The 19,927-nt window shown below is 32.9% G+C and overlaps 2 protein-coding genes across 2 annotated transcripts; one reads left to right on the forward strand and one right to left on the reverse strand.

Annotated features, from left to right (window-relative positions):
- The first annotated feature begins 1,458 nt into the window (after positions 1-1,458).
- On the forward strand, positions 1,459-4,782 carry LOC123655575 (probable protein S-acyltransferase 23). Its single transcript, XM_045591343.1, has 8 exons — positions 1,459-1,597; positions 1,678-1,852; positions 1,931-2,030; positions 2,108-2,373; positions 2,447-2,689; positions 2,850-3,085; positions 3,471-3,726; positions 4,074-4,782. Exons 1-8 carry the CDS (start codon positions 1,464-1,466, stop codon positions 4,263-4,265), a joined length of 1,602 nt encoding a protein of 533 aa, XP_045447299.1. The 5' UTR covers positions 1,459-1,463; the 3' UTR covers positions 4,266-4,782.
- Positions 4,783-4,986: 204 nt separating this feature from the next.
- Positions 4,987-13,699, reverse strand: LOC123655577 (acyl-CoA Delta-9 desaturase-like). Its single transcript, XM_045591346.1, has 5 exons — positions 13,617-13,699; positions 13,042-13,275; positions 12,121-12,251; positions 9,322-9,527; positions 4,987-6,867 (listed from the first exon to the last, which is right to left on the reverse strand). The coding sequence occupies exons 2-5, from the start codon at positions 13,256-13,258 to the stop codon at positions 6,354-6,356; spliced, it is 1,068 nt and encodes a 355-aa protein (XP_045447302.1). The 5' UTR covers positions 13,259-13,275; positions 13,617-13,699; the 3' UTR covers positions 4,987-6,353.
- Between the last annotated feature and the right edge of the window lie 6,228 nt (positions 13,700-19,927).

The following is a 19,927-nucleotide window of genomic DNA, read 5'->3' on the forward strand; positions in this document are numbered from 1 at the left end:
TAACAACGTTAACCAAATAAATCTTACTTTGTCTAAGCTATCGAATACATATAGATATATATAGAAGTCAGTAGGGACGTTAAAAATTTGATAGCCTGCAATAGTCTACTGGAGGCAAATTTATAAATCCGCTACTGAGTCCTAGTTGTACTGATATAATTGATGAACCGAATAGTCCGTTCAAAATAATAGTTTTTAATAACAAAAATTTCGGCATAGCTCAATTTTGGTAGAGACTGGGTAAGACCGCAGAAAAATAGTGCCAAAAGTTACCATAGATTTCGTGTCGGTTTGGATTTGTCACGAAAACCCTATACTTTTAAATAAAAATATAGCCTAGGTAAAAATTTTAAAATACAAAAAATGGAGCGGCAAATGTTCGATGTGCCCCTAGCGGCAAAAACTCACGCTACGCTACTGACATACTATATAGAGGAAAACTTAGATCTATCTATGTTCAATAATCCGTAATAAAGCGGCGTGCTTGATTAAGCGCATCCGTCTCATTAATTGAAGAGCTTATTCAATCTACTAATTCGCACTAACTTCTACTAGCGGCAACAAGTTCCTATTGTCATATTATCTTTACTTCCAAACTGCAGAAAGTCGTGCTCATAATTTTTCCTGAAATATATTTTATAGTTTGTGAAACGATATCCATAATTGTTAAAAATTAAAATAAAATATTGAATCAACGTAACTATTCCTAAAACTCTTTGAAAGTTTAAAGAAAAACCGCAATATTTTGACATGTTAACGCGCATGCTCCACCAGTTTGTCTCTCAATCAATATAACCAGAAGAACTGCAGAGATAAAGTATTGTATCAAATATTTGATTAGAGGAACGTTTAGAAGAAATCACAGACTGGTGTTTGGTTATAAGAAGTTTTCGCTTGTGTGTGAAGTGGCGGTGGCGGAAAGTGAGGGTTCAACACTGGCGGGAGGCGTCGGCCTCACCGTGAGTAGCAAGGTGATTATATATTTTGTACTTTTCGAAGAAGGCACTGGAAAAAAAGAAGTTACGTTTTGGATTTCTCTTTTTAGTACTTCAAGTGATTATTATTCATGAATCCAACTTTGATAAACATTATCTTTGGCTTGTACAAAAAACCTGCAATGCGGATAAATTTGCAAATTGTAAAGTACACTGAACAATAATGAACCATGACTCTTGTTAATAAATTGATGACAACTACCTATATAAGAATTAAATAATTAGGTTCGCAGTGGGCTAAATTTTTGTATCGCCAAAAATATGAATAATTAATATTGAATTCAACACCTATACTGATAAAACTTTTATTATAAATAAATTCTAATTTTAACATTCAAGTTTTTTTTTTAAATTTAATGTTGAGAAGTCGAAAACAAATTTTCTCTAAAATGAAAACAACGTCAGGTATATCCAAGTCCGGGGGCGGCCCGCGGCGTGTGGGCATTGCCGCAGCCGCCCCCTTGCACTATGGCGGCCGAGGAGTCCTTGCCTCCTTGTTCACCCATGTCACCAGACACACCTGCTACTCAACCCCGTATTACTACAAATCTAAGTCACCATTCAGACCTTCATCAACTAATTTTTGAAGCTGTGCGGTCAGGGTAATATAATTCGTAAATAATTTTACTTGAGTTTTTTTTTTCGCCTCGATCAAAGATTTCATCTATTTCTTACGTTTTAGAGAAGTATCAGAAATTGAAAGATTAGTAGAAAAACTTGGAGTGGAAATATTAAGTGCCCGCGATCAACATGGCTACACTCCAGCACATTGGGCAGCGTTGGATGGAAGCGTAGCTGTTATGAGATATTTAGTAGAGAGAGGTGCTCCAGTCGATTTGTCTTGCTTAGGCACACAGGTAGTATTCAATGAATATAGTTAAATTACATTTAATATCAAATAAGGTTACAGATACAATAAATAAAAAATATTTAAGGGACCACGTCCGATTCATTGGGCTTGCCGAAAAGGGCATGCATCAGTAGTTCAAGTTTTACTTCAATCGGGAGTAGCCGTAAATGCAGCAGATTTTAAGGGTTAGTTTTAATTCAATAAATGACTTTACCTCTTTAATAAATTTCATCTTTATCATTAGTCATTTGATTAATTCCAGGTTTGACGCCACTGATGACAGCTTGTATGTATGGTAAAACAGCTACTGCCGCATATCTGCTCGGGATGGGTGCCGCCACCCGCTTGTCCGATATAAACGGCGACACAGCCTTACATTGGGCTGCGTATAAGGGGCATGCAGATTTAGTTCGATTGCTTATTTACTCTGGCGTTCCATTACACTGTACCGATAACTTTGGATCGACTCCTTTGCACCTCGCATGTTTGTCTGGCAACTTGACGTGCGTTAGACTTCTTTGTGAAAAGGTAAATAAATTCACTTCAGTTAGTATACCTCAGTAGGTTAAGCATATAATTAAATAGTAAACTTTTTTTTAAGGTTAAGGCAGAGTTAGAACCTCGGGATAAGAATGGAAAGACTCCTTTAATGCTAGCTCAGAGCCACCGACACGCTGAAGTTGTGAAGTTGCTGCAAAAGGAAATGAAACGTAAATCTCATTGGATGCCGCCCCTGTCTGAACTCTGGGCGCTACTTTTTGGAGGAGCTGGAGACTCCAAAGGACCTCTACTATTTTTCTTGTTCTCGGTTCTATTATGGGGTTATCCTATGTATATCATCAGGGTAAAAAAGTTTATAAAATAATAAATTCATTCTTTTTTATTGGAACACCAAACAAAATTGATAATGCATGATCTTATTTAGTATTTTGTGTTATTTAAGTAATCACTACTTTATTATATTAGCTATTGAATATAATATTTATAATTTTATTACATTTCAGTGCATTCCGTTAACGTGGAATACATTGCGTCTCTCTCACTATTGTTTCTTATACTGGAACGCTATAATGTGGCTGAGCTGGGTAATTGCCAATCGCAGAGACCCTGGCTACATTCCTCAGAACTCTGAAACGTACTACAGAGCTATAAGACAAATACCCTATTATGATAAATGGAAAAAGAGGAATGCTATCCTATCACGTCTGTGCCACACGTGCCGATGTTTAAGACCACTGAGGTAAAATAAGTATTTACTATACCTACTCGTGTTGCAAAATAGTCTTATGGCCTAAAAAAATCTCATAACTACTTATAATAAACCGAAATAACCTAGCGGATGGATGAAGTAGATTAACTAAAAGTCCCTCATTCATATCTGGACTAAAACGTTACAATTTTTAAGTTAGAACTAAATTTATTTTAAAAAATACCTCGTATATAACAAGTTAATAATGAAAAATAATCTAGTAAAAAAATCGGTAATTCCATGTGTCGAGAACAATTCTGAGAAAAACAAATTTGCAGCTGTGAAATCTTTATATTTTGTAGGATGTTATAATATAATTTAAATATAGATAAACAATCCTGAGAAACTATCACTAATTTACCAATAAACGTTTCAGAGCTAAACACTGCCGCATATGCAAGCGTTGTGTAGCCTACTTCGACCATCATTGCCCATTTATCTACAACTGTATCGGCGTACGAAACCGCATGTGGTTCTTCCTTTTCGTAATGAGCGTCGCTATTAACTGTACTCTTTCGATATATTTCGCTTGTTACTGCCTCCTTCTAGAAGGGTTTGGAGTTCTTTATTTACTTGGATTACTGGAAGCAATTACTTTTTGCGCGCTCGGGTGGATATTGACGTGTACTTCGGTAGGTCAAATATACATATGATTTTTTTACAATCGTTCGAGTACCTATTAAATTCAAAATGTTGATATAAGATAAATCATGAATTGAATTTATTGTACCTGAATTCATAGTTTTGGCAATAGGTAGACTTTTATGGCTTTTTCTTTATTTATTTTTTTGTACACAGTTTACTACTTATTACTCTAAGGTACTATTTGTGGTATTAAGGTATTAATAATATTTTGAATTTATAATTCTCAATAAAAAAGTAAAAGCACGCTTTCCCCCCTTACAGTAAAATGATCACAACACCACACAAACTTATGACAATAAAGAAATATTTGATAATACGGATTTCTTGTTTTCAGGTCTTACATGCATGTATGAATTTAACTACAAACGAAATGTTTAATTACAAACGATACCCGTATTTGCGGGATAAGAGGGGACGATACCAGAATCCATTTTCAAGAGGTCCTATCATGAATTTGATTGAATTTTTCGTATGTCTTCCAGACAAGTGTGATGAGCAGGACCTATTTTATGAAGAAAACATATGATACGAGCCGATATGACAGAGCGACATAAACACGACAAATAAGTCGCATGACGTTGTCGTGTGGTCGACTCCTTTGCGCTCCAAAAGTGATAAAATTAAATTGGAACTACGTTATAACTCTCAAAATAATATATCTTAATGAAAATAATACCAAATAAAATATAATTATTTACTCGCACTTTGCTTCGCAGAGTACTCACTAATTAAATAAATGTCGATCGTAAAGTTGATTTCAAAATTTAACACGATTTATAAAACCTTAACGTATTTATACAAAGTCATTATTTATTTATTTTTAAGAAAAAGATCTGTGTACAAAAATTTCTATCTCAAATCTAAAGTACTCAAATGTTTAATAGAAAAAGGGGTATAAACTAATTAAGAGTAACTTATTCCAGATGCATAGTGCATAATATTTTGCGATCTAGATGCATGCTATGGCTAGCACCCTTTTATTTGTAAAAGATGCATATATATTTTAATTATTTTTTTATTAATCGTCTTTGTTATTAAAATTAGAAAAAAAGAAACAAAGATTGCATTTTATATTTTTTGAGTTTTTAGACTTATATTAACACCTATATTATTTTAAAATAAGTGTTAGACAGTTTTTAGAGCAAAATATCTCTAACTTGATTACTTAAAAAGTTGTAACTAAATCCTATGTTCACGACTTCATTAAAATTAAATACGGGTCAATATTACGAATAAAACAACATTGCTTATTTTTCACCGTTATAATTTAGAACAATAATAAGGTTTCAGTTACTTAGGTCAAACATAAACATTTAATATTAAAACTACTTCACTAGACTTGCTTCACTCGGTGTGCAAACCGTGTCAATATTGAAGTTCTTTGTTTTAATCGTCTAATTACACATTTGTTACTTTTCAAAATACCGTGTGAAGTAAGCTTACATTGAGTAAGAAATTTGAATGACAGATACATTATACACTTACGTAATTTTTTAAATATATTTTTACTAAATTTGTGCTTCTGCGTAAATGAAAAATAAATATTGTTTGACAATGTTTTGATGATATAGTTTTACTATGTTTACCCTTCTAAATATCACAATCTCTTTACACATCAGTCAAAAAACATAGGCATCGTAATATGATCGTACAACGTTTTAGATATTCTTGAAAATATGTATCAGTACAATGCCTATGCTACATAATTATTACATACCACATATCCGTTGCCTACAATCAATAAAACTAAAATATTAAATATGGAAATGTTATATCATAAATTACTGAGTTTATATAATCAAACAACAAATAAACAGATAATGCGCTACAAATGCGATCGACTAGGGCATACATCTGCTTATGTTATCTACTTATGTGGCGTATAATACTGATGTGTTTCCTACCATTACCACACCATACACTTATATTTGAAGAGATGACAAACAAAATGAGATATTTTCACAAGAAAATACTAAAACAAAAAGAAGGTTGTTACTCAGTAGTAGCATCCTTTTTTGTGGATGTTGTTTCTGAATTTATACGAATCAAATATATCCTAAAAAGATAAAAAAAATATATTATGAATAAAACTGGATTTGTCCCGTTTTGTTGGCCAACTCTTCAATTATTTTATAAATGTGTAACCATTCATATCATACAATACCATCCATATGAAATTACCGCAGCTGTGCTCCGTGTAATTTAAAAATAAATTCTATTTAAAGAAATGTGTTGCTTAGCAGTTAGTGCTACTTAAATATAATATCTAATAAATCTACATTAATATTCACTATGATAAGTTTCACAACTTTCTATTCGATAATAGTTTTATTCGAAGCATATTCGCAAGTTTCATTATATTCGATAAATATTTTTAAAACACATACTAACAAATGTACGTTTTGTGTTTTAAATTTCTGCGCGTTTTCACTGGCTAGTCGCTATAATCAACGCTATTCGTCGACAATGAAAATAGTGGGTCTAATAAAAGTTAGCAAAATGGATACTTATGGATATAAATAATTATTATCACAATAAAGTTTAAACTCAGTATATATAATTATATTTGGATATACTAATATATTTTAGTACGTTATCTATGGAGGCTTTGTAATTAATCATCCTTATCATCTTTAGGGTTGATTCTGATGGCTGCCTGCATTTCCTCCTTGGAATGATCCTTGTCGCCCCAACCCCACAAGTGGTGCGTACCATCACCGGTACGGTTCACCCTGTTCTTAACGATTTCATCCGAAACTGTTTTGAGGTCATAGGCCCATCCGATCTTAGCGAAGAAATTGATGAACGTTGTTGTAAAATTGAGCCTATTGTTACCCAGCTCAGCTGTTTTGTAATCCCACGGGAAGGTGTGGTGGTAGTTATGGAAGCCTTCACCGAGTGCAAAGATGGATACTGAAATATTTTCGGAGGGCTGAATGTTTTTGTCGTACGGTTTGTCTCCCCACTTGTGGGCAGCCGAGTTAACTAGCCATGTGACGTTGAGTATGAAGGCGTATCGGAACATAGCGGCAACGAAGTAAGCGTTTACGAAGGACTCGCCCCAGAAGTACATCGGTATTAAGGTCGGCAACACGAAACACGTGATCGGCATCAAGATCATGTAATATCTGAAATGGAAATGATACTCGTCATTAGTGTCATGTTATCCTTATTGTTTCATAGTCTCGTCATATATTTAATTTTTTTGTTTGTTTGTAATGGATAAAACCTAAACTACTAAACCGAATTCAAAAATTCTTTCACCAGGCAAATGCTACGTTATCACTGAGAGAAATAGATAATATTTTAACGGGAGAACGAATTTGAGCGAAGCTGCGGACGGAATCTAGCGTTATATATAAAGATGCGTTACTAATTGAAAACAGATCGTAATAAAATAATAATAATAAATACTCTTTATTGTACACCACAAAGAAACATTACAAAAAAGTGATACATGAAAAGAAAGATGTACAAAGGCGGTCTTATCGCTAAGAACGATTTCTTCCAGACAACCTTTGGGCATAGGACATAGCGAAGAAAAAGAGAAGCGGTAGGGAAGTGTACAAAACCAATCATTTTAAAGGTTGTGTTTAAAGGACAAGCCAATTAATAAGGCTATTATTTATACACATAGACATATTACACCACTGTTTCATACGTCTCGAGTAAGAACTAAATGTAACGTGGTCCTCTGCCGTATTGTCAATACATACAGTTATGTATTTCATAATAATTAAGTTGATCATATCAGTGTGGTCCTTTTTTACCATTACGTGAATTTTAAAAGGTGACTTAAGACTTGCAGCCTATAAGTGAGGTACTGGTCATTTCTTAACGAATAATTTAAAAAAGAATAGCGTGGTAAAATCAAAACAACTACTTAAGCGGTATACAAAGGGAGGTCACAGAAAAATTTTGTTTAAGGATGAGGAAATTTTTACAATTGAGCAATATTAAATTTTATCAAACAAAATAACTATTTGTGCTCAATTAGTTTAATTAATTAATTAATTTCCCAATTAGTAAACAGAGTACAACGCGGGCATTATCCGTCTTCAGTGATGGTTTGGTGGGGTGTTAGCTATAAAAGAGTCACTGAGCAATATTTTTGTGAAAAAGGTATAAAAAAATCGGCACAAGTGTATCAAGATTCCATTCTTGAGAAGGTAGTTAAGCCCCTTAACAACACCATGTTCAATAATCAAGAATGGTCTTTTGAGCAACACTCGGCGACGTATCATAAAGGACCGATCCACCCAATCTTGGTTCAGATCTTAATCTGTTGGAACACGATTTATAGTCAGTTTTAGAGAGTATGGCTTGCTCTAAATGCCATGATAATTTGGAGCCCCTAAAATAATCCATACGATTGGCAGTGAAGAATTTTCCCATGGAAAGAGTTCGTGTTTCTATTGATAACTGGCCTGAAATGGAGACCACTTGGAATAAGCTTTATATATTTTTATGTTTTTATATTAATGTATTATTAAACTAACACACTAGAATAGTTTTAAATGTTACGTGCAATAGAAAAAATGTTTTTTTTTTCTTCTTCTTTGTAACAATATTTACAGCAAGACTAGGACGGAGACTAGGCGGAGTAGTATGAAATTTCGCACACTTATAGTTTATATAGAGAAGGAGTGCAGAATGCTAATTTTTTTTTAAATTATGGATAAAAAATTCATTAAATCAATTTAAAAAAAAACATTACACACACTACCATGTATTTGACACACACACACACACATGAATATACTCTTTTTTTAATGTTCAAACTTATAACTTAAATTAATTATGGTCGAATTTCGACCACTGGGCGACCACTAGTTAAGATTATTGTGTATTCTTAAATCTGGATTTAAACGTAAGAATGGAGGTAATAGTATGAAGGGGACAAAAAATATTTAAATTAACGAGAAAGTGTTAATTAAGTGCTAATAAGTCCACGAGCCCGTGGCCGTAAAAACACGTGTATTACAGTGTTATTTGTGTAAAATGCTGTGTGGTTATGGCATCAAAGAATATAGCCACCCCCTCCCTTCCCGTGGGTGTCGTAAGAGACGACTAAGGGATAACACAGTTCCACTACTACCTTGGAACTTAAAAACTCGACCGATGGCGGGATAACCACCCAACTGCTGGTCTTCAAATACACAGGCCGAAGACGGGCAGCAGCCTCTTCGGAGCAACAAAGCCAGCCCTGCGCCACCAACCCGCCAGCCAGCAAAGCCAGCCCTGCGTCACCAACCCGCCTGCCCAGCGTGGTGACTATGGGCAAAACACATGAGTTGACGCCATTTTTGGCGTGAACTTGTGGAGGGCTCTGTCCAGTGGTGGACTGCGAAAGGCTGCTGTGATGATGATGGTGATTGTGTAAAAATGTAGCGCCAGCTATTCACAACAACTTTTAAGATAAAGACTTTGAGTGTTTATGACATCACTTCTTAAACTTGTCCTGAAGTAGTCAGCTTATTGCCTGTATTTTAGGTAATAGCTAATTCTTAAATATATTCCCTATCAAGCCCCACCTCAATAAAAACACACCTATGTACAAATAGGTTCAATATAAAACTTACTTTTTCTGAAACCTCAGTATCGGATCTGCATACAGGTCACTCAAATCGAGCCCCTTGCCCTTCTTCTTGAGTTCCGGATGCTTCCTCACAAGAAGCCAGCCGATATGAGAGAAAAAGAAGCCTCTTGTAGCGTTGTGAGGGTCAGCGTCTGTCTCCGAGTATTTGTGGTGCATACGATGGTCGCGGGCCCAATCAATCGCTGAATCCTTTAAGATAAACAATATGTTTTGTTTAGGTTCTTATATATTATATCTTAGCTTATCGCTTATTTGATCATGTCATGTTAAGTGTGATGTGGGCGGGCTTTAACTCATCAAAATAAATAATTCAGAGTACTCAAGTACGATTCAAATGAACCTTTTAATTGTCATTTTTATTTCTATTGCTGAGAAGAATTGACAAAAGCATACAATACTTAAGTAATAAATATTATTAAACGCAACAGTTCGAATAATTGTTTGAATCTCGCGATGAAATGGACCAATATAAGAAATCTTTCTGCAGAAAAGTAGTATAACTTAACTTTGGGCTTATAAATTATTTATATTTACTAGCTGACCCCACAAACGTTTCTTTGCCATATATGTTATTAACCCGCTTAACCCCCCCCCCCCCCTTATAACTTAGGGATATGAAAAATAGATGTTGGCCGATTCTAAGACCTACCCGATATGAACACAAAATTTTATAAAAATCGGTCCAGCCATTTCGGAGGAGTATGGTAACTAACATTGTGACACGAGAATTTTATATATAAGATATATATGTACAGTCGACTCTCGAAAAAGTAGGGGGAGGTGAGAAGAAAGGCGATTTTTGTCATTGTTCAAGAATAGCAGTTACTAAACAATCGCGTCATTCTGCTCGCAGTGTCCGCGGTAAATGAAAGTGCACTAAGTGTAGTTTTTGTTTTAAAAATGTTGGCGTCGGTGTCCTCTAGACGTGTCATAATGACAGAATTTATTAAAAAATATAAAAATTCAGAATGTTTGTGAAAAACGGACGAAAATTATAAAATTAAACAGCATCGACAAAAAGTTTTATTTTACACACCTACTATTTTTATTTTTTATATTTATAACATATATACATATACACGGTCGTCTCTTCCTACGGTAAGCAATGTAATGCTTGTGCTATAGGTAACTGCCGGCTGATATAGATACATTTTTTTTTATTAATACATATAAATAATACTTAGAAATAAATACATTTATAATTAACTAGCTGACCCGGCGAACTTCGTATCGCCTAACACAAACTTTATCGTATGGTATTACAGTTCAAATTGACTTTTAAGTATTATCACAAATCTTTTGTATGGGAGTATAGAAAAGTGTTGTTTTTAGACTTTTTCAGGAAATTTATTTTTTTTTTTTTTAGAATTTTTCTCTCCGTAAGAACCATCCTCGTACTTCAAGGAATATTTTAAAAAAAGAATTAGCGAAATCGGTCCAACCGTTCTCGAGTTTTGCGCTTAGCAACACATTCAGCGACTCATTTTTATATTATAGATGGCATTAACGACACCGTGCATGATCGATTGACCATTGACAGACATACGTACTTATTACAGATGAGGAACAACTAATAATAAAAACTGCTCATATAGAATTATAGGCCATTGTAGACCAGTATATGGCAACAAAAAGTACCCGCCTTAAGAATTAATGTTTCTTCTTCGGCATCAGAATCCATTTTTTTTTTCTCAACAAAAATAGGTAGTACCTACACGTCCTTTAACCCTTTAACTGCCGTGCAATAATTCGCGTGAAGTGCCTGTAGCGCCAGCAACCTTTAGGTACAATTTTGCATTGTGTTGTAAAGTATAGTTATCGATAAACATCAAAGGTACACACACTCTGTCGGTGCATAGACCCCAAGGATAAAAAGGCGAGTGAGTCCGACTTTTAGCCTGATCCAGAGGAGTCTTGGGATTACACATTCATGCTCCATCACACATTCAACCATTCGAAAGGAAAGAATCAATCCAACTCCCTGACAGCCTCGGCTGGTTTGGGGGACTCCCGACCAGTACGCCGTGTAGGGACCATGAACTGTGGTGTCACACCCCTTCCTCTTAGTCTCGTTCACACAGATTATCTATACATCGTTCATCCATCATCTGACATACTTCATCTCCCTTACCATCCATTCCTCCTCTTACATTCAACGTAGCGAAGCCGCTCTCCATGGGTCACTCTTCACCCCCGCGAGAAATGAGATGTGATGGGTGGCGAAACACATCGCCGCCATTTTGGTTAATTACTTTATTTTTATCCATGTGTTCCCACGAAATAGCAAGGGAAAGGTTTGTCTACCCCAGCAGAGCCCCGCATGCTAGGGTAAGGCTGGCCTAATTCTGGGTCGCCCGGTCCCAGGGCAGAGTGGCACACTAACGACTAGGCTTGCCCCGAGCCACGCATCCATCCGCGCGGCATACGTTGGATTGGCGGAGAGTAGGAATAGGGAAAGGGAAGGATAGGTGGTGTGAAAAGGAAGATTGATGGTAAGTTAGTGTGGGGAATAGGAAATGTAGGATATTACCGCCCAGAGGGTAAGGGATAGGACAGTAATAGCTAGGAAAGCCGGGGTCGCATACCCGTATACTATACCACAACTACCGGACAGGTAATTGGGATGAGTATCCCATGACTGTGATGACTTAAAGATGTACTTACTAAATATAATTTTACCCTATCATTTTATAATAAATTTAAGTAAATACTAGCATTAATTTATTAACTTGAATAACAATAAAATAATATTAATAATATTTAAACTCAAATAATAAATTACCTGAAAAGCTAGCGTGTTGAAAAATACCAGAATGAGCCTCAATGGCCACTTCGCCTTGTAAGATTTATGAGCCCAGAGCCTGTGAGCTCCTGCGGTAATACCAAGCCCAGACATCACATATAATACGTAAGCTGAAAGAAAACAATTATCAATTTATTTTTCCTCAAAACACGACGAAAATTTATTTATATATATTGTATTTATTCATATATTTTTCCTTTGTCAAAAAAATATTCCCAATAGCTAAATTTATAAATTAGTTAGTACAAAGTTATATTTTTAAGAATGATTTATGTATTGATAGTTACTACCCCAACTGAAATAATAGGTATTTTCTGTTTATAAGGAAAAACCACTCAAAAACATGTTAATATTCTTTCTTTCATTACTGGTGAGCTATTAAAGTTAAAAATGTTATTCAAAGAACTTCAGTAATGCAGCAATCCTTAATGTTTTTTGTTTAAAAGCTTGTCTGTATATATACAACAAAGTCAATTACTGTAATATTAGTTGCTATTAATACTTATATAATTGAGCTTACGACATTGTGTAACCTACTCAACCAATTTTTTGTTTGTAGCAAAAATATGTGTATTTTTGCAATATATATATGCTACATGCATGCAATATAAAACAATAACAAATTTTAAATCTGACAAGAATTTAGAGCCATTTGTAATAACAACATAATTCGTGTAAGGTAGGTATTGTGTGTGTATGAAATTCTAATGAACATATCAAAAAGTTTTATAAGGTGAACAAATTTATAGCACTTTGTAAGTCAAATTTACATAACAATCAAGTTTATAAGTGGTTAGATATGAAAATAGATAATACACATCACGAAGGTGACACGAGTGACATCAAAATATTTTAAGCAACTTTGTCTTGAAATCATAAAATAATTACAAATAAACTTACCAAATATGTCTGTTTGCCATTTAGCAGAGAAAAGAAAAAGATATCCTCCGTACAATGCTGCAATGTGTAAATATGTAAAGGCTATGATATTTCTCCAAACTAACTTCCTTGGATAATTATCTGCTTGCTGTATCGGAACTGTAGGGAGAGCCATATCTGGAGTAGCTGCATCCGTTTCAAATAACACTCCATTTGCATCTACAGAATTTGGTGCCATTGTTCAAACTCTCTATTCTGAAGAAAAAAGATTACAAATAATTTTTTTTTAACTTTTACAGATTATTATTTTAGTTATAATTGACATTATATCTTCAGATATATTTAAGTGTTTATCTTCTAATCCATTATAAAACCAGTAATACCAGCTATTTGTACTCGTAATGAATACATATATATATTTCAGGAATAATATTAGGTACGAGTAATTGTCGCAACTAAACTTTTTGCTGAAACATCGCAAAGCATAAACGCTTATACAAAAAATACACGTAGATTTCGAAAAGCCGAAAAAATATTATTATCATTGATATTAATCATAGGAAAAAAACAAAAAACAAACAGTAATTTGAACCTACATGCAGGCACTAATCTAGAAAGTAGGAATCACACCAATCACACTGACGTCTGAACCTATGAAACCTATCAACAGACTGAAACTGAAATACTTGACATTTTGACGTATTAATATCACGACAGCTAGATCAAAAAAAAAACATTCTAATGGACAAAATAAACATTTTATAAGCATTTTACCTTGTTAGCACAACTAAAAGCTATTAGGAAAGAAATTAATAACATTCTTATTGGAAAATTTTACTTGATACGAGAAGAAATGACATCGATTTTTATGATATTATTTTTACATTACCTACATACTAAATTTAATAAATACTCACTACTGTTTAATCTTTACTGACCTATAAGTATAGAAAAGTTTATTGCAAATAGAAAAGCTTCCGTAAATCTCTTAAAAGCACTATCTCATTAATAAAAAGATTTGATGTCGTCAATTAAAATATTTGTCTTTATATTAAACGAAATTATTTATAAAATAATAGAATGATTACATATCTGAAATATTTTAAGTTAAATCTGTTTAAAAAAAGAACTCAATTCAAATAAACCTACCTAAGTACAATTATTTTTTTGTTTAATTATTTTTAAACGTATTTAGAAATTACGTAAATAATATGTATTTAATTTTTAAAAAGTACACGTTAAAATAAAAATTTCTAACAATTACGCTCCAATTTTTAAAGCAAAACTTACCAAATTTGAAGAAAATAGTAATAAATTCACTATATTCATGTATCTTCCCTATGATTTATTATTAAATAATAACACGTTTTCGCGCTCGTTTTCTATTATATACTGAGTATTGTTTATATTTCAATAAGAGCTTAACATATATGAATGACTTTCCACGATAACTACTACTTGTTCAGTGTTCACGTGTTTGACCATACACGATACTTTGAGACATGAGTCGACGCGGTGACGATACGTGCAGTTACTAGCGGTTTGAAATAAAATGGAAGGCTGAAGGCAATGCGGTAAGCGACCCGTGGATTGGATGGTAAGGTGGCGCGATAGTAGGACCACGTCACGCTAAACCATCCATCGCTGAGCCACGAAGTGTATTTGTGATCGGACGATTTCGCAACCGACTTGACAAAAATGCACTCAGACACTTGGCACATTTGTTTGAATTTTGTATTTTCGATAAAGCAACTCACAATTAGACATTGTGTATCTACAATTACACGTTTATAGAAAAGTTTAATTGCTTTTTACCTCCTTTTTACCATATAAGTTGTAAGATCATGCTTCATAGTAAATTTTATTAATTTGAACTTGCGCTTTCATGATTTTTTTATTGAATGTAAATTTTTGGGAAAAAAATATCTTATCCCAATGTTCTAATTGTAATATAAAAATGTTATTGTAATATATAAATAGTACTATTAGGTAAATATTCGTTTTTAAAGTAAATGTTTTAATGCTTACTAAGAGATTTTAAAACTGAAAGAAACTAGATCATCTAAAAGTTGAAACTTGAATGTATGTAAAAGAATAGAACACACCAATAATTAGGGTCCACATTTTTAATAAATAAGAGGTAGGTACAATGTTGAATGACTTAACATAAGTATAATATGTTAAGTCATTCAACATTATACTTATGTATAACGTATATTAAGGAAAATAACAATTACAGTTAAATATTGCGTCATATGAAACATACTAACAAATATATTGTATACGATATAATATATTAATATATTTTTAAAACGTATAGGTATATATTTAAACAACAAATAAATGTTTCTACTATAGATTAGGAAATAACTATAATTTCTTTTGTTTTAAGAATAAAATATTGTGTTTGCAGGCAGACGGCGTAAGTAGACAAAAAATAGTCGAGTTAATACGCATTATCAAAGATTACTCCAAAGTTGTAACCAGTTCTCGATGAAATTTAAATGTGACCACATGGTAAACATCGACTTTCGATTAAATTAAAAATCATCAAATCGGTACACCCAGCAAAAAGTTATGCGGTGTAATACAACGTAGGTCGACGAAAAAATAGTCAAGTAAAAACGCATTACCTATTAGATATAGCTCGAAAAGTAGTTGTTAGATCTCAAATAAATTTAAGTGGGACCAAATGACACACACCACCTTTCGATTAAAAAAAATTTGTCGAAATCGGTCCACCCATTCAAAAGTTCTGAAGACATACATAAAAACACATAAAAAAAATTAAAAAACAATACAGTCGAATTGAGAACCTCCTCCTTTTTTAGATATCGGTTAAAAAATATATATACGTTCGAATTGTGTAACCTCGTTCTTTTTTGAAGTCGGTTAAAAAAAAGAAACTAAAAAAGTCACCGTAGCACCAACGACTAGATACAATCAGAATTCTGTTCCCCCTGTAACAAGTGATAGGTTCAAGTTGAAAATGATCATTCTACAGGAGAGCAAACAAGATTTAAAAAATTACTGTTCGTGAACTATGTGGGCTAAGTTTAACTTGGTATCTTTTTTGTAGAGCTAAAAACATTCTCATTCTATATACTGGTACATTTTAGTTTATTTGGTAAATATTTCCTTTTTAATGGTGATTTAAGAAAGAAAAAAAATGCAATAATTGTGTTAGCTCGGAAACAAAAAAACCGACTTCAGTTACATCGACAAGTAATACAACGTAAGTAGACGAAACAAATAAACAAACGCACTAGATTTTCGAGGGTTTCTCTCGATTTCTCTGGGATTTCATCATCAGATCCTGGTTTCCTTATCATGGTATCAAACTTAGGATATTTCCTTTCCAGCAAAAAAAGAATTATCAAAATTAGTTCATAAACGACGAAGTTATCCCCGAACTTACATCTTATCTTATACATATAATAAAATGGTAGGAAAGTCAAAACTGTACATTGAATATTTTTTTAAAAGAATACTTGGGTTTGTGATCTGCAATCGATACCGAAGCCAAAAATATAGTATTTAGAATTTTAGTCTGTTTGTTTGTTTGTCTGTATATATCTATGTCCGGTATAAGCTCATAAAGTACTGCATGGATTTACTTCAAATTTGGCACGAATATTATTAAGAAGTGGGATCAACATAATATAGGCTACATATTATCACGCTATCACCTACGGGGAACAAGCAGTGAAACTTTATTTCTTCAACGCATTCTGTAACAACGTGTAATCTAACGACGCATATTTGAATGTTGTTGTTATTATGTTAATAACCATGCTATAAACTAGCTTCTCACTATAAATAAAGACATTCTGTAGTATATTTAGTATCAGCATTGCACCCGTGCGAAGCCGGGGAGGGCCGCTAGTAATATATACAGGGTCAGTCTGCATAAAGTGCACATATCAAAATCAGGGAAACTACACCCTATTTCATCGATGAAAAAATTATCAAAAAAAAAAATAAATAAATAAAAATTTGATTTTTTATGAATATTTTAAAATTTTTAATTGCCGCTGCTAGCGCTATTTAAATAAATCGGTTTAACTTTTAAACTAAATGTCCTGTCACGATGGAGTAAATTTTATAATGCTTGCTAATAATAGGCTATGCTCATAAAGTAAAAATATCTTAGAGAATTAATACTATAAATTTAGAGTAAAAAAGAATTTGATGAAATTCTGTTTTTTTTTTCATCATTTTTACAATAATGTTAAACATCGTCCCGATAACCCTACTTTTTTTTAATTTTAAGTTATTCTACATGGTATTAGCTTTCTAAAAGTAAAAATTGCACACTCATTACTAAGATACAACATTTTAAATCAGCGTTTAAAAAAAGCAATTAACACAGTTAAACACCGAAGTAGGAATAAAACAAAAGTATGTATCTACATAAATCATTTATTATTCTTAGGAAATTATAATCAAATAGCCTTGCCATTAAACTTATCATTTTGACCTAATGTATCAATTGTCCAAAATGACCACCCCGTTGTTGCAAACACATTGTAGCGCAAAGCACAATTTGCTGCGTGGCCCTATGAATCGTTTCGGGATCATTTCTGATTTTGTTTGCAACACGCAAAACTCTTTCTTTGATCCTCCAAATGGATGGATGTCCTGCCCATTATGCGCTGATTGTCAGGTCTTTTCTAAATGAAAAATATCCGCGCCGCTGGATCGGTCGACTAGGACCTGTTGGGTGGCCGGCGCGTTCCCCCGATCTTACCCCTTTAGATTATTTTTTATGGGGAACAATGAAGCAAAGGGTGTACAGCAGTCCCATAAACAGCGAAGAGGAACTCACAGAATTAAAGGTTAACATTACTTTACGTTAATTAATATTACTGATACATTAAATAGATTTAAAGAATATTAATACTTACTCAAGTAAATTATAATACTTTAAAAATCGGAGTATAAAGTGTATAAAATTAGATAATCGTTATGTAATACATGAAATCGGCTTTATTTCAGTTACTCTCATTGGTTACAGTACCTACTGTGTCGTAAATGTGTAGATGTGCGCATAATTTGACATTTATATGCCACGCTACTTCAGTGCTGATTTGCAATTTTATGTTTTTGTATTTCCTCTGAAACTTACAAGTACTCACGACTTGGCCATTTTTTCTATAGTCTTCGAATTCAAGAACAATTAGGTACCTATTTGCAAAATTACCGGTGTTGGACATTTGAACCCACGACCTTGACTTACGGTACGGTATTACATACGTGAGATTCACGTGTTCAATAAATTAAGGGGCCACCTAGGCTTAGTTAATAATAATCTAAAGATTAATGTTCTTATAATTTGTTCAATATTTCAAGTAAATATTCTTAAAAATAACTAGTTAATACTAAAATATGTTTTCGAATTAGGATTTATCATTAATCACTAAAACGTAAATATCAAGTTTTTCAGGACCATATAATCCAATAATTACGTGAGCTATTTTTCGATCAGTTTAGACCCCTTTGTTGAAATTGTGAACGCGAAAACGTGAGATTGATGCTAAAAAAAAATTTACAAAAAAAATTTTTTTTTTTTCGTAAAAATAATAAATCGTTTAGGTATAATATAGTTAGTTCATTTAAATTAAATAAAATTAAAAGCAAAACAGATAACAACAAATAAAATTTTTACTCAATCCATGGAGAGTCGATATCGTGTACTTTTTCGATTGAAATAATTGGACACATGTCATCTGGGATTTCTGGTAGTGCTGGAAGACAGGAAACGTCTACGTTTTCATCGTTTATTCACTTTTTCTACAAATTTATATTTTTTGAAGTTAAGGTGAGATTTTCGTTTTATCCCCTTGGTTTAAATGGGATTTGGTGAGGTGTCATTGAACCCTTCCCCCCATTCTGATTTCACGTAATTAATTGATGTCCCCTAAAGTGAGTAAATTATACATTAAAATCATAAAGATTAAATAATTTTATTTTTTTAGTTAACAGTTGACTTAAATTTCATACCAAGTTCGTAATAATAATTGTATTGAAAATAAGATTTTTATGATACCAAGCTTTTACTGATATAGTAAATAAGGTCTATCTTCATATAGTTTTGACTATAAATAGATAAAAAAAGTGACAGCGACGACTGAATTTAAAAACATAGAAAATACTTAAAGAAACCAGATAAATATTAAGTATATTTATATATAGACTAGGTAACAATACACTTTATTGTACACCAAAACAGAAATAATACACATCAGATTGATTTTAACAGAGTATCATAAGGTACAAAGGGCGGCCTTATCGCTGAAAAGCGATCTCTTCCAGGCAACCTAGAGGCAGAGGAGATGATATTGTGTCGGTGTAGGTTTATGAATTGAGACATAAACGTGTAAATATATTTACTTAAACACATATACATATAAGTACATACATAGATAGATACATACATATATACATACAATCATACATACATATTTATCTATTTATTTAATAAAGGCATACCAACTAAGTACGAGTACATAAAAAAGCTTCTACATTAAAACAATACCACAAAGTTATACAATATGCACTTAAATTAAAGGTTTGCACAACATTCTTAGAACGCTACTGTAATCAGACATTAATCATATTTGTGTAATTTACGAAAAAACAACACAATGTATATGTTACAATAAAAAATAGAGAGAAAAAAAAAAACAAAACTATTACAATTATATATCAAAGTCCATCAACACTTTAATTATTTTTCCCTTAAATTGGCTTAATGAATCTGCGAAGATGTCTATGTCTATGTTAAGAAAAACTGCATTTAAATTTTTTTACATAAGATTAAGCGGTGAGTTATTTATATACTTAGATTTATTATACATTATATAAAATGGTTTATACATTCTAAAGAAGCTATCCCTGGACAATA

This window comes from Melitaea cinxia, chromosome 8 (genome assembly GCF_905220565.1).
Source record: "Melitaea cinxia chromosome 8, ilMelCinx1.1, whole genome shotgun sequence".
NCBI lineage: Eukaryota > Metazoa > Arthropoda > Insecta > Lepidoptera > Nymphalidae > Melitaea > Melitaea cinxia.

What these genes read in the sequence shown, in the direction of transcription:
- LOC123655575 (XM_045591343.1), top strand. Translation starts at nt 1,464, where the DNA reads ATGGCGGCCGAGGAGTCCTTGCCTCCTTGTTCACCCATGTCACCAGAC. An exon ending in ATCCTATGTATATCATCAGG is followed by an intron (nt 2,690 to 2,849) that starts GTAAAAAAGTTT and finishes ATTACATTTCAG; the next exon opens with TGCATTCCGTTAACGTGGAA. An exon ending in CGATGTTTAAGACCACTGAG is followed by an intron (nt 3,086 to 3,470) that starts GTAAAATAAGTA and finishes TAAACGTTTCAG; the next exon opens with AGCTAAACACTGCCGCATAT.
- LOC123655577 (XM_045591346.1), bottom strand. Translation starts at nt 13,258, where the DNA reads ATGGCACCAAATTCTGTAGATGCAAATGGAGTGTTATTTGAAACGGAT. An exon ending in ATGGCAAACAGACATATTTG is followed by an intron (nt 12,252 to 13,041) that starts GTAAGTTTATTT and finishes GTTTTCTTTCAG; the next exon opens with CTTACGTATTATATGTGATG. An exon ending in ATACTGAGGTTTCAGAAAAA is followed by an intron (nt 6,868 to 9,321) that starts GTAAGTTTTATA and finishes TTTCCATTTCAG; the next exon opens with ATATTACATGATCTTGATGC.